The 14,207-nt window shown below is 45.7% G+C and overlaps 1 protein-coding gene across 2 annotated transcripts in view; it reads left to right on the top strand.

Moving 5' to 3' along the window:
* The window catches only part of PAPLN (papilin, proteoglycan like sulfated glycoprotein), a 54,317-nt gene extending 42,449 nt beyond the window's left edge, over positions 1-11,868 (top strand). For both annotated transcript variants that reach the window (XM_035112838.2, XM_035112829.2), the window contains 9 exons: positions 55-706; positions 2,077-2,214; positions 3,000-3,124; positions 4,529-4,670; positions 5,846-5,983; positions 7,369-7,496; positions 9,248-9,356; positions 9,643-9,818; positions 11,511-11,868. In XM_035112838.2, the coding sequence (XP_034968729.1) occupies positions 55-706; positions 2,077-2,214; positions 3,000-3,124; positions 4,529-4,670; positions 5,846-5,983; positions 7,369-7,496; positions 9,248-9,356; positions 9,643-9,818; positions 11,511-11,659 (1,757 nt within the window). In that variant the 3' untranslated portion in view covers positions 11,660-11,868. The remainder of the gene's footprint in view (positions 1-54; positions 707-2,076; positions 2,215-2,999; positions 3,125-4,528; positions 4,671-5,845; positions 5,984-7,368; positions 7,497-9,247; positions 9,357-9,642; positions 9,819-11,510) is intronic.
* Positions 11,869-14,207: the final 2,339 nt, after the last annotated feature.

Genomic DNA, 14,207 nt, shown 5'->3' with positions numbered 1-14,207 from the left:
TAGTGTATCTGCTTAATCTATAACAACTGCTTCTCTCCTGACATTTCCTATTAGCTTATCCTATCGGTTGCCTGCTGCCCAGCGCCCATGGCCCCTGCACAGATTGGACTACCCGCTGGTACTTTGTACATGACGTTGGGAAATGCAATCGGTTCTGGTATGGGGGCTGCCATGGCAACAACAACAACTTTGCTTCTGAAGAGGAGTGCATGAAAACTTGCCATAGATCAGTGGGAAGCAGTGATGTGGGACATCACCACCATGCTGCAGTTCCTAACATCCACTCTAGTTCTCACCTGCGAGGAGTTGCTGAGGAGCAGCACCAACAGCAGCCTGCAAGAGGAGCCATGAGTCATAGCCATGGAGGAGGAGGAGGACGTGGGGCTTTCCATGCTCACACTGACTCAGAAACTCACTCATTGCTACATCATGGGGAAAGAGGCTGGGGAAGGACCATGACTATAGGTAGCCTGCCTGAGTCTCAGCAAGGGATGGGGGAAAGAAGGAAGGATCCAGCAAACCACCTTCATGGTTTAGGGGAAACCGTGGTCTCTGGACACTCTGAGAGGCGGCAGACTGTCAATGGTCAGACAGTTCACCGTGAGCATGAAGGGTGGAGGAGAGAATCTGCAGCAGATGGATCAGTAGTGAATGGATTTGAGCGCCAAGCCTCAGCAAGCTCTTCTTTCCCTCATTCTTTAAACAGGTAACATTTTGCAATAGCAGGCTTCTCTGCTAGTTGTTGTTTTCTGCAGCATGAGATTGTTTTGCTGCAGGGTGAGGACAGACAACCTATCATAAAGGATTCCAATATAAGCCTGACACAGGAGTAATCCCCTCCACCCCCTGGAAATGTGAGCTACCCAGTACCAGTATTTTCTTCTTAAATTTTAAAGTAGTCATGCATTCCTTTTTATACACCCACAACCACTGACTTCACAAAGGGATGTGAATGAGTTGGGTCTGCTAACAGACTTGTAGTCAGCTGTATCTCTCCTGACTCGTGCTGGATTCTAATGCCTGGCAGTTGTGGTCTTTTAAAATCTGTTGTTGCGAGTAACTTCAAACTCTTACTGGGGCCTTTGGGTATCAAAAGACAGTTAGCTAAAAGGCCCCAGCTCTTGAACACACTACTGCAGGAATGGAGAACCTTTGCTGCCTCCCAGTGTTGCTGAACTTCAACTCCCGCCTTCCTTGGCCATTGGCTTGCTGTGGCTGTTGGGAGTTGTAGTACAGCAACATCTGGAGGGCCAAAGACTTCCCACCCCTGTTCTAAAGATAGGCATTTGGATATGACAACATGGTTCGGCCCTTCATCTAGATAAAGATTGTTCTGCATCAAGAACTGGTCTTCCAGAGAAGTGTGTGTTTATGAATTTTGGGTCTGGTTTGCATGTGATGCAGTAGGTTTAACTTTCTCCCCCAGTCGGTTTGCATTGTCTCTTCAGTATGCAGAAGACTCTTCTCCCACTGTTTCCATGCTTTAGCAACATGCAGACTGCTTCCAGCTCTGCCTAACATGGATCCACAGGGGCAGGTAAAATGCTATCATTAGTTACTCTAGACTCTATTGCAGGGCCGTCTTAAGCATACCCGGTGCCCTGGGGCCGTGGTGTGACGGATCCCTCCGGCGCCTCCACCCCGCCCTGTTTCCCAGTGCGGCGGGCGGGCGCAGAGCACAGCGCGGCTGCCGCCTGGAGGGCCAGAGCCCTGCGCATCCCAGCCTGGCCGTAGGGCCGGCCCTGGGCCAGGGGGCGCTGCCCGCCCCCTGTTGCAACGCCCCTGCACGCGGCGGAGGCGGCCCCAGGCCCGTGCGCCTCCGGAAAGCAGCCTGAAGCCGCTGAACAGCTGAGAGGTGCGCCTGGGGCGGCCTCCGCCGTGCCTCTCAGCGGGCGCAGCAGCGCCCCTGGTGGCCTGGCGCCCCGCGCCCCCGGACCCGCGCCTAGAAATGGCCCTGCTTTATTGCCCTTGCAAAAGCAACAGGCGTTTTCTCTCTTTATCGGCCGTTATGCATTTCCCACCCTGTCCTTTCAGGGCAGCCTTTCAACTCTGGGCTAACTACAGTATGTCTTTCAGGGTCTTCTTGGATGGACCGGAGTCTTCAGCAGTGGAGGCAGGCTTGGGACAAAGCATCCGTCTTCTCTGTAAGGCAGGCAGTTCCCGCTTCTCCAGAGTTGAATGGCAGAAGGATGGGCGGCCAGTGTCCTCTGACAGGTGAGCTTGACCCCTGGCACCCACCCCTGTGGTGGAACCCATCCTACTGAAACCTATTAACACCACAGAGGCTTTTGGGTGAGTGGAGGACTTTGACATGATTCTTATATTTTAGAATTCCTAGACACAGCAATTTCGATGAGTAGTGGTAGAAGCTCTCAATATATTATATGGAGCCTGCAACAGAATATTGCAGTGTGGAGCGCTGCTAAGGATTCCAACCACTGCACTCCATTCTTATGTACACACCAGCCACTGCTCACTGCCTTGGTTTTATATTCCACACCCTGCCCTGCTCCACACAGGATTTTTCTAAAGATTCCTTTGTACTTCTTTAAACTTTGGGGCTCCCTCAAGCCTGCTGCTACTCCCCTCTTGTGTGTGTGAATGGTGCCGAGTTCATTACAAAAGGACCAGCAGCATTCGGAGAACTGAGATTACTGTTGGTATTAAAGATTATTGACTGATATCAGACAGCACAGTGCAAAAAATTAAGTACTGAGCAAAATGGACTTCTGTGGCTCTTGTGCATGTCATAAAAATGAAGCACCTCCCCCCCCCCACGTGTGTGTCTTTTCTTGCACTATTCACTGGGCCCCGCCTACTCAACTACTAGAAATACTGATCAGAAGTCCACCCATCATTTAAGATTTCACCAGGCACTGCCCCAGTAGAGAAATAAATAAAAAGTTACTGTTAACAGGCATTGAGTGCCAACAGCATTTGCTGCTGCTTTATAGCTCGTCTTCAATATATGTCAAATGCTCTTATTTCTCCTCCTGCAGGCATACCTACCAGTCTGACAGTTCCTTGGTGATCAGCCAGCTCAGAGCCGAGGATGCTGGGACCTACATGTGCAAAATTTCGAATGGGAGGATAGAGCACAGGAAGATTGTACTGAGGATCAAAGGTGATGCATTGTTTCTGTTTTAATACTTGAGCTACCTTTGTCCATTTTGTCAATCAAAACAGCCCGGCATAAGGAAAACGCCAACTTTGTAATAATCATCTGTTTGGTATAATAAAAATGTTGTATCTCCTGAAATGAATGGCCGTGGGCAACATAGGCCTATTAATTTTGAATGGATCTACTCTGAGTAAAAGTTAGTTTAATAAAACCCTATGATGTCAGGTCTTTTCCATCCATTGGTAATTCCTCCTACTTGCCTCTGTTGGTTGAATGAGCAACCTCCTTTCTATTCCAGCCCTGTCTGCTCTGCGGTGGTAGGTCTTTGAGGGAATTGTGTGGCAATGTCCCTCCCTCCCCGTGAGAATAAAGACACTCGACACATCAGACAGATTTAAATGGGCGAAAAGGCCACAACTTTATTGGTTACTGATGTTGAGCGGTATTGGCTTAGGTATTGGACCCTAACCGTCTATGTCCGACTCCAACCTGTGTGTTGGACGTCCGTGAAGAGTTAACCACCAGTAAGGAGCCCAGTGATGTACATCAACTGGAACTCCTCTTGTGATCACCGTTAGGGGTGTGCCTTAAGGCCATAACCTCCCCAGGCTTCAGACCAGGCCATGCCCCCGGAATAAGTGAACCAATGCAGCTAGTGAGCGGGGTGAAAGAGGGTGTACCCTTCACCTGTTTAAAGGAAGCAGGACACGCCCCCCGGGGGACAGGATTGGTCGGCCCTCGAATGATGTGGGTGGGAACCCCCCAATCGCTCAGGGGCTGAGCTCTCAGCCCCTGCGTGCGTGATCGGGTCGGGACGCCCACAACTCCACCTCCGACGCAAGTGCAGAAGTGGTTTTCTGCTCCATCATAATTTTGCAATGTATTTTGTAAGCAAGGTCTCTGATTTTCCTTTCCATTCACCTCTAATTTAGCCATGTTGGGAGGAGCTGCACTTTTCAATTTCTAGTAGGAATTGGGCTGTTGCCTGAGCCAGGGCACATTTAAACTCTGGCCTCATAAATGAGGGGAGGTCTTTGTACATTCAAGGGCCCAGTTGGGTAGTGTTTTGCATAGAGCATACAGAGTTACTGGACCTTGCGTGATGGGCATTTCACTCCAGGCAAGATTGTCTGCTAGAGAGTGCGAGCAATACACATACTCCGGATTGGGTTACAATTTTATAGTGGGCTCCCCTCTTAAACTGTTCCTGCTGGCAGGGGAAAGCATTCTTTTACAATTAGCACTGGGGTGAGAAACAAACAGGTAAACAACAGGTTTCCGATGGCTGTTATAAAGGAAGTGAGCAGATAGATACGGTAGTTGGTTCGGATATGTGAAGTCAGCTGCTGATTTTTGTGTGGGATCTTATGACACAGGGCAATCTTATTCAGAATTCTCTCTCCCTAGAAATCCCTGGATCTGATGTTTCACAGAGAGCGGGGAACCAGCTGATTCATGGTCAAAATCACCAGCACAGAGCATTTGTTTCAGGACTTAGTACTGGGCAATCACATGACTCTCCTGTCAACCTTCCTCAGACAACATACAGGTAAAGCTTATTATACCTCTGTTCTCCACAGTGTGTCAAACCAGGCTGTGGCCCTTAAGCACTGTGGGCAGGCAAAAGAACTATTTCGAGAAGCTGCGGGGTATGAAATCACAGCTATATTGCAACTCATCTCAGGAATATTCACAGCAACCACCTTGCGGGGGGGTGGGATGACGACAGCTTGTTGCTGTCATGTTTAGAAGTCCACCCCATAATTTTTTTACAAGTGTTAACATTCCAGAATCTGGATCGGGGCCAGTAGGACTCCTGCTCTTTCCCCACAAGCAAGACTTGGCCCAAAACTTTTGCCACTCCCAATCTCCTGTCAGTTGTGGTGGGGGTTGAAGAAACCTTAGTCCACTGTTTCCGTAATGGCCATAGTCGTAGCTGCAGTCACTCCACCCTGAGTCATCTGGATGGATGGTGGCAGTTCTTGCCAGTTGCTGCTGTCTGCACCTTCCAGAACAAAAGGAGTGGTTCTCGACAGGCTATTATTTATTTGATGAATTTCTAACCTTCCCCTTCAGGACACATTGCTTTCTCAAAGCAGTTTACCAAAATAAAGCTGCCGTCCTAATTCATGCAGTTCCTATTTTCTCTCTCTAGCCGGCTGATAGTTCAAGCAGTTGGGAGTGTCTAGCATGGGAGGGGAATGGGAATAAGATGGCCTCTTGGTACTTTTCTGGTAAGCCTTGGGGTTCTTTATCTTTGGAGTGATAGGAGTGGCTAGTGAAGATCCTCAAATAGCTACATGGTGAAACAGTAATGTTCCACTGAAATTCCTCCAGCCCTTTGTAGAAATCAAGAAACAGAACCAGGCAGGCTGAGGCTACAGGGATGCCACTGAAAAGAACATTCTGTTACAGTGGATTCTTGTGGCTGAAGGCATTTCTGTAGGCTTTCAGCCAAGAGAATACTTAAGGAAGATTTGTTTATACAAGCCCACATTTTGTAAAGCACTGGCCTAGTTGGTTTGCAGCTTCTGTCCTAAGTGCAGCCTCTGCAGTAATCCATTCATGCTCAACTCAAGATGAGGAGCTGCTGGATTGTGTGTGTGTGTGTGTGTTTGCACAGGTGCCGTTCACAAGAGAAAGGTTCTGATTACATTACACAGATTCAAAATGCAGAGCTGGAACACTGCTATTTCTTGGACACCTTGTAAATTTGTTTTCCAGGTTAAAAATGTATAAGAATGAACCCTCAATTGTTAATGCCAATATCGGGGAGCGAGTCAGATTGCCTTGCCGTGTAGAGGCTTTGCCTTCTGTAACCATTGAGTGGCAGAAAGACGGACAGCCCATCTCCTCTCCAAGGTAAGCTACAACTAATGTGTTTCTACTTTCCCATCTTCTTCTTTCTATGCCAGGGGTACACAGCAAAAACCACTCTGAGCAATAGGGCCACATTGTTAGGTTAATTATGGACAAGCATTTGTTACAATTTTTACTGTTTTTAAAGGCACATCCTCTGCTAACTTACATTTTCACTTAATGCCCTATTGTAGGCACTCTTTGTGACATTATAGCTTTTCACATTCATCTGAGGCCAGACCCCATTTCTCTGATGCCAACCCCCCAGGTCATTCTCCATCCTCAGTTTTAATTTTAGCACAACCTTATCCGAGCAACCCCCTTCTCTTTGTGTTTCCCCACCCAAAGTCTTAATTACAACTCCCATTTTGTAGCTACCTACTATTTTCCCTTCAGCCTGTGACTCCTTTCAGAATTTCTGAAAGCTAGTTCTCTCCTGTCCTGAGGGCAAGATGGGTCCTTAGGTAGCCTGGTGGCAGTGTTGGGGGGAGGCCACCTCAGCTGTAACTCTGGGAACTAGATGGCAGGGAGTTCTCCTCCCTTCAGGGCAAGATGGTCCTTGCATAGCCTTGTGGTGGAGGCTGGGGAAGTAGAGGTCACCTCCATCAAGAAGGCTGCCCTTACAGAGTACATACCTGCTCCGCTTACCCCACGTTTAGCGACTTACTCGGTCCTTATTCCGGTTCATCCAATTCATTGCCAAATTCACTGAAATGATGTGACAAAACTGTTGTGACCACTTAACCAAAATTGGTTCTTGTGACAACCGAGGACTTAAAATTCTTCAAAGTCGTTACACAGTAATTGACAGCAAAAGTAGTAGTAGTGGTAGTAGTTGTTGTTATTATTATTATTATTATTATTATTATTATTATTATTATTATTACTACTGTATTTATTATTATACCCCACCCAACTGGCTGAGTTTCCCCAGCCACCCTGTGTGGCTTACAGCACACATAAAAACATAGTAAAACAGCAAACATTAAAAACTTCCCAATAGAGGGCTGCCTTCAGATGTCTTCTAAAAGTTGTGTAATTCTTTATCTCCTTGACATCTGTCTGAAGGGAGGGCGTTCCACAGGGAGGGTGCCACTACTGAGAAGACCCTCTGCCTGGTTCCAAGTTTGAGTTCAAAAGGATGAACTTGAAGAGAGACTGCTGCTCTTTGGTTGTTGTTCACTTTGCAGCAGTCAGACAGGATTGACAGCTGATCCTCAGAGGTCGCAAACAAGTTTTGAGAGAGAGATGTGGAGGCACAATAAGGGTAACTGCATTCAGACTATGCTTCGAGCAATGCAATCTCTCTCAAAAAAGTCATTGAGTCAGATGCAAATAAATTCCTTCTCATTAAGACTCAAAGTCACTATTCTTCCCTTGCTTTCCAGGCACAGACAGCAGTCTGACGGTGCCTTAGTTATCAGTCGTCTTGCCTCTGAAGATGCTGGCTTCTTTACCTGCATTGCTTCCAATGGCCGGGATCAGGATCAGCGAAGAGTCCAGATCATACCTAGAGGTACTAAAAAGCAAAGGAAGATAGATCTTGCTTTGATATTAAGGGGAGACTAGGGTGAACTTGCACAGGAGGTAAATGGAAATGCTCAGTTTGTGCTGCTGCTGTTAAACCAAGCATCCGGCCAACCAACAATGCTGAGAGCCAATACGCACCTACAACCAATCTGGAGTGGGAGATATTTGTGTGTTTCAAACAACGGGTTCCTTCGTATTTGGGTTATCTGAAATAGTTTGAAAATAAGAGGGAGTTGCAGTGATGTGTTTTTAAAAAACCAACCCCAAACTGAGCCACTCACAGAAAGCTGCCTTATAAAGTTCTGCTTCAAGCAGCCAACAACATATTTATTAGTACTTGTGGGCCCCTCCAGGTGAGCATTCATCCTGATCTGCTTGCACAAATCAGGTTTGATTATATCCAGCCATTATGGACCATTTGTTCTGATTTGTTTGCAGGGCGGTTATATGACAATAAACATTCATTCTATTTTGCTTGTGGAGTGTTGTACACACATTCCCATCAGTAATTCATTCATCTCACACTTTCCAAGGCATTTCCCTATCACTTTCCAAGCTGCAAAAGGTTTGATACACTTTAAAAAAACGTATTTGTTTTGCTAGGGCAACAGAGCTCTTTAAACCACTTTAAGTGAACAAACCTGAAGTTCTGGTGTGCCATTGAATCACTCCCACACAATACTGACGCGCTGGAGGTGCCCAAATTTAGCTTCATCATTAGTAGCACCAAGTACTTGGTGTTAGAGCACATGCTTTTGCATGTAAAAAGGTCCCAGGCTCTGTCCCTGCATCTAAGGCTGGAACAGATTTCCATCAGAAACCCTGGAGAGCTGCTGCTGGTCAGTGTAGACCCAAGGTCACCAATGTGGCCCTCTTCCAGACTTCCCCTGGTGCCCACAAAGCCTTTGAGCATTCCCCCCCCCCCGCTCACTAACCCTTTCATATTGAGATGGTGAAGGGGATTACCTTTCTCTTCCACTGCCACCATTCATAGCTGCCAAGTCTCCTGCTGAAAAATGCAGGATCAGCAGCAGGACGGCACCTGAAGTTGCTTCTATGCATGTCCTGACGTGTAACCAGAGGGGATGGTGCCCACAGTATATTTCAAATGTGCCCGTGGGCCAAAAGGAAGTTAGCATCTCCTGGTGTAGACAAGAGTGGTCTGACTCTACATAAGGCAGTTTGACTGCAGAGCAAAAGCAGCCCTCCTGGTTTAATGAGTTAAGGTCTCTCAAATTAGATGGGAGGCTAGAAGACCACACAAAATTCATAAGTTTTTTTTGTGTGTGGGGTGGAGACTAGGGCAGCTTTGGCAGTTTAAACTTTCAAACTAGTTTAAATCTTCAACTCTATGGAACTCTGGGAACAAGTAATACTGTGACTGAACAAAGTCGTTGGCTTTTTGTTTTTTTGTTTGCTAAGACCAGAGTTCATATTTTGCTGTTAAAAAAGAGCCTTGAAGAAAGAGGCATTTTAACTATAGGTTGATGGTTACATCATAAGGTTTCTGGACAAAGGATCCTGTTGTGGAAAATGGCGCTGAGATTCCTTTCCCACACTTTACAGTAGGCTAGTGTCCAGCTCAAGAGGCCAAGTTCATGCAAGCAGCAGAGCTTTGGGTAGTTAGTCAGCACTGGGTATTCAGAGCTCGGCATTCACAGCACCGTTCCTGAAGGAATTGGCTTGGCCCCCTGCGTGGACTCTTCCTGGGATTGACAATACCCTTTTCCTCCTCAGGGGAGCTGAGAATCACTGGCCTGCTGCCCAGCCTCTCTGTGTCAGAGGGGGAGACTGCTCAGCTTCAATGTGTTGTGACAGGCAACAATGTGAACATAAGATGGTCAAGGTAAAAAAAGGAAAAACTGAGCTGCAGAATTTACCTTCCCTCCCTTTCCCCTTCAATTCCAGTGAGACATGAATTGGCAAGCAAAAACTTGTATTACCACAGCAATGGTGAATCCAGGTTTACGTTAGTCTTCAAGCCCAACTCAGCTGTTGAGAATGTGGTCTCTGTTCATGTAGCTTGTTAAAACATTTGTGTGCCTGCCTTCGTTTCCTTCCACTGGGGTCTGCAGTAGGTGAGAGACCTCTCTCTTTCAAAGTGCAAAACGAAGGCATTTCTTTCTGTTCAGGAATGGAGTTCCCGTGAGAGCTGATGGCCATCATGTCCAGACGTCCCAGGATGGAAGCCTATTCATAAATAATGTGCAGGCAGGTGACGAGGGGTCCTACACCTGCAATGCCTACAGTGGCAGTAATTCTGTCAGTGCTAGTACAGAGCTGAAACTTATCCAGAAGAGGCCAGAAGGTATGTTAGCTCTACAGCCTTTCCAGCTAAGCCTCCACAGTTGTAGAGTTCCATTCTGAATACTATGAGCACATGCTAACCACTCTCTTAGGCAGGCATCCCCAAACTGCGGCCCTCCAGATGTTTTGGGCTACAACTCCCATGATCCCTAGCTAACAGGACCAGCGGTCAGGGAAGATGATAATTGTAGTAAAAAACATCTGGAGGGCCAAAGTTTGGGGATGCCTGCTTTTAGGCCTCAGGTAAATGTATCTCCCAGTAGGATCAGGTTCCCCTTGGAGCAGACTTGTGGGGTTCCTAATTTACATTTCAGATGCCTGTCCTGTTTAATTTTCTCCTTTAAACACAACTGCCCTGATCGGTTTTACCATTATTTTTCTGCTTTAAGTTAAGCAATAACTAGTATGGATGAAACTGAATTTTCATGTTCAGTAGCAGTAGTCCTGTGCAATACCACTTGCTAGGAGGCCAAAATAACCAAGATAACACTGTTATCTTTAATGCCCTGAGGCTTTTGACCTTAGGCCAGCATGAACATTCACAATGCACACAATGGCACCAGTAGGAAATGAATTCTGCTGCATTCCCATTTGGGGGGGGGGATAGGACCAGTAGGTAATGACTACCTTGTTCCACTTCTTTATAAAGTATAACTATATTTCTTGGGGTTTGGGTCAAATAGGACAGTAAACATGTTTAGTAGCTGGAGAAAAATGTTATTTGTACATTAACAAATGAGCTTGTACGTTACAAACTATAGACCTGCCTAATCCCAAACCACTGTGTTAAATGGGACTTGTTTGTTGAATCATGCCCATAGTTTCCCCCTCAGTGGAAATGCTGCACAAAGGCTTCCACTAGCTCAATGCCGCCGCCCCCCCAAATGCACCGCTAAACTTGGCTCCAGAGGGGGTGTTGGGAGAACACCTAGAGTAGCAAATGGAACCATCTCCTTAGGTTCAACAATTTTAGTGCTACAGGGGTGGTATTCAACTTACGTTTTACATAGTGCAATGGGCTTGAGTAAAACTTAGTTGATTACCACCATATACCACTAAAATTGCTAAACCTTATTTTGAAAATGAAACAAAATGTTGCATGTATAGAAGTGGAGAAGGGGAAAAATACAAGGTCAAGTTCATTCAGTTTCAGTTATTAAAAGCTAAGGGCTGGACTAATTTCAACCTGCCCTTATACTAGGTAACAACTGCTTGGTGATTCTCAGACTGAAGCACTTACATACCACAGCTTTCCAAACTGTGTGTCATGACACATTAGTGTGTCGGCTGCAGTGTGTGTGTAAGTGTGTCACACGAACACTCCCTGTGCTCCTCCCAGGGCTGGAAAGGGATTAGTTTAACCTCCAGTTCGATATAAAACTGAATTACTGTGTCATGAAATGACGCATGCCTACAAAGTGTGTCACCAACATGAAAAGTTTGGAAAGCTCTGGCCTAGGGGATAGTTTCTTACTAAAAATGACAACTGCTAAGACCGTGAGCGATCAACCAGACCTTATTGCTCATTTCTGCCTTTGAATATCTCCTAAGCTATGGATTCTTATCACATTTGTTCTAGGTCCAGAACACAGAATGTACTCTAGCCTATAGTACAGGAAGTAAATTCTTCTGTAGTCTTAGATGATTGCATGAAACTGTGTTCAAGTCCTTTTCTCTCTTCTTTCTCCTGCAGTACCTGCACGCCTCCCTTTGGACCCAAGCAGGGAATGTGTTGACCAACCACACCTTGCCAACTGTGACCTGATTATACAGGCTCAACTCTGCAATAATGAGTATTACTCTAGCTTTTGCTGTGCCAGCTGTTCTCACCACCAGGGCTGAACCTCATTTTCCCCTAATGTGGTCCTGCTCCAGAAGAAGAAAGTTTATGATCTACAGTCCTGATTGCTTGAGAAATTCCATATTTGTTTACTCATGCACACACACACACACACACACGGAAGTGGAGAGAATAGGTAGCAGTAGCCAAATTTCTATCTTTTCAGCTTTCTGTGGTGTTTTGCAACACAAACACTGGATTGCCCAACAGCTGGCTGACCTACCCATTCAAGGAAATAATAAAGGACTGTTTTTCTAACATAGTTTAACAAGCAACATGGACAAGAGTCAAAAAGCAAGGAAGAAAGGTTTTCTTCCTTCGGGCTGATTAATGATAACAAGCAGCACTCACCTTTAAAGTAGACTAAAACACAAAAAATAAATTACAGAAAGCCACTGAGCTCACATTTCTGTGGAAAGTTGGCAGGTTGACAGTCAGTTTTTCCCATATGGTTATCACAAGTGTCCTACAATCACTCAACCCTTTCCAACTTTAAAGAGTCGCAATTGGACCAATGGATTTGTTTCACTACAGATACAGACAGCTGTAATGAAGAGGTACTGGCAGCATGCAAACAATGCTTAGTATTAGAGCTGCAAAGGAGTTGCTGAAATGAAGAACTATAGGAATTTGGATTGGGTCTTGCACTTCCGATACCCCTGAGAAAATAAGGCTGCACTTCTGTAGCCATTTTCCTGGGACTAAGCCCCTCTGAACACGGGGGGGGGGGACTTAATTCCAAGTAAATATGCACAGGGTTGTACTCCAAATCTCCTGAAGAACAACGTAAGAGACTGTTGTGAAGTTCTGGGATTCTTCATGCATACCAGTGCCAGAGTATATGGGATAGCTCTGTTTCTTCTCAGAAAAATTACTCTCAGATCACAACTTGAACGTGTAACATCTAAGGATGACCACTGATGCCAAGAAAGGTCATGTTGGGTAAGGGAAGCTCTTACATCAAGGCCACAAAGCAGTCAAATTTATTGATCTCTAGGAATTGCTACTGCAGTATAAACAAATTATGCAAACAGGGATGGGATCCCAAACCACAGGCAAAAGGAAAAAAAAACCCTCTACGTTCTGTATCCCAGTAATCTGGGCAAGTCACTTAGTTGTGAGAACCCAAAGGTAAAAAGTCTACATGTCATGTGGAAGGAATGGGAGGAAGCACCATGGTTCTTAATCAGAGGAAAAACTATGCCTACAAGTTAAACTTTAATAATAACAATATACATAAATTTCCTTTTCACAGCCTTTAACAGAAAACGCATGTATACTTTTCTACATTGGCATTCGGTTCAATCCACTACTACCAGATGTACTTATAAAGTAAAGCCATGATTTACCACCCAGTAGTCCTCTTTGCTAACCTTTAGGGGCACCTTTTCATTAGTCTGATTTTGTTTTATTTCAATAGTCTGCAAACAAGCATAGTGGCCTACAGTGCAACAGTCCTGGAATAATTTCAAGGCCTTTGGTTCCCAAACTATCCAAGCCGAAGAACCACTTCAAAATTGCCGAGTTTCTTGATGGCTCATTTAATGATTTTTCTGCCTGCTGTAGCAATTGTAATACACCAAGCTAGATGTGGTATGATTTTTCATTGTGTATTGATTTTTTAAATTTTATTTCCTGCTTATTGCATTTTATTGTGTTACCATTTGAATTCTGTCATACAATAAAATGCAATATAATATAAAATAAAAAGAACACAATGAAAAATCAATATGAATATTTACTGTGGTAGATGCGCCCCCTCCCCTCTTAAATGGCAGACACACTGCAGGCCACCTGAATGAAGCTTGTGGACCACCAGTGGTATGCAGACCACAATTTAGGAGCCACTATTACGCTGTGGGTTAAACCACTGAGCCTAGGGCTTGCTGATCAGAAGGTCAGCGGTTCGAATCCCTGTGATGAGGTGAGCTCCCGTTGCTCGGTCCCAGCTCCTGCCAACCTAGCAGTTCGAAAGCACGTCAAAATGCAAGTAGATAAATAGGAACCGCTACAGCGGGAAGGTAAACGGCGTTTCCATGTGCTGCTCTGGTTTGCCAGAAGCGGCTTTGTCATGCTGGCCACATGACCTGGAAGCTATATGCCGGCTCCCTTGGCCAATAATGCGAGATGAGCGCGCAACCCCAGAGTCGGTCACAACTGGACCTAATGGTCAGGGGTCCCTTTACCTTTTTATACTAGGCTATGGCAGGCTACGTGAATGGCTTCTAGCTTAAGACTGCTCCTATGCTCTGCTAAAGCTGTACTGAATTTAAAAGGAGAAAAAGGCAGCCTTGTTGGGTTTGTGCAGCTGTCATATCCCTCCTTGTTCAGGCTGACCCCGGAGGGCAGCCTGCAGTAAAGTTTTCGACTGAAGAGTTATCCACATGCAAACTGTAACACAGTTTATGGGGACACTTGGCATGAACAACTTTCACATTCTATCTACTATAGTTTAAAGCATAACAGCCTCTTGGTTGATAAAATGTCAACTTCCCTTCATCCAATGCTTTCATGGAAGAAACGTTTTAACGCACCACCACCACTTGCTCT

Source organism: Zootoca vivipara, chromosome 1 (assembly GCF_963506605.1).
Source record: "Zootoca vivipara chromosome 1, rZooViv1.1, whole genome shotgun sequence".
Classification (NCBI taxonomy): Eukaryota; Metazoa; Chordata; class Lepidosauria; order Squamata; family Lacertidae; genus Zootoca; species Zootoca vivipara.
The sequence above is the reverse complement of the archived record's forward strand: the minus strand, read 5'-3'. Positions and strand labels throughout refer to the sequence as shown.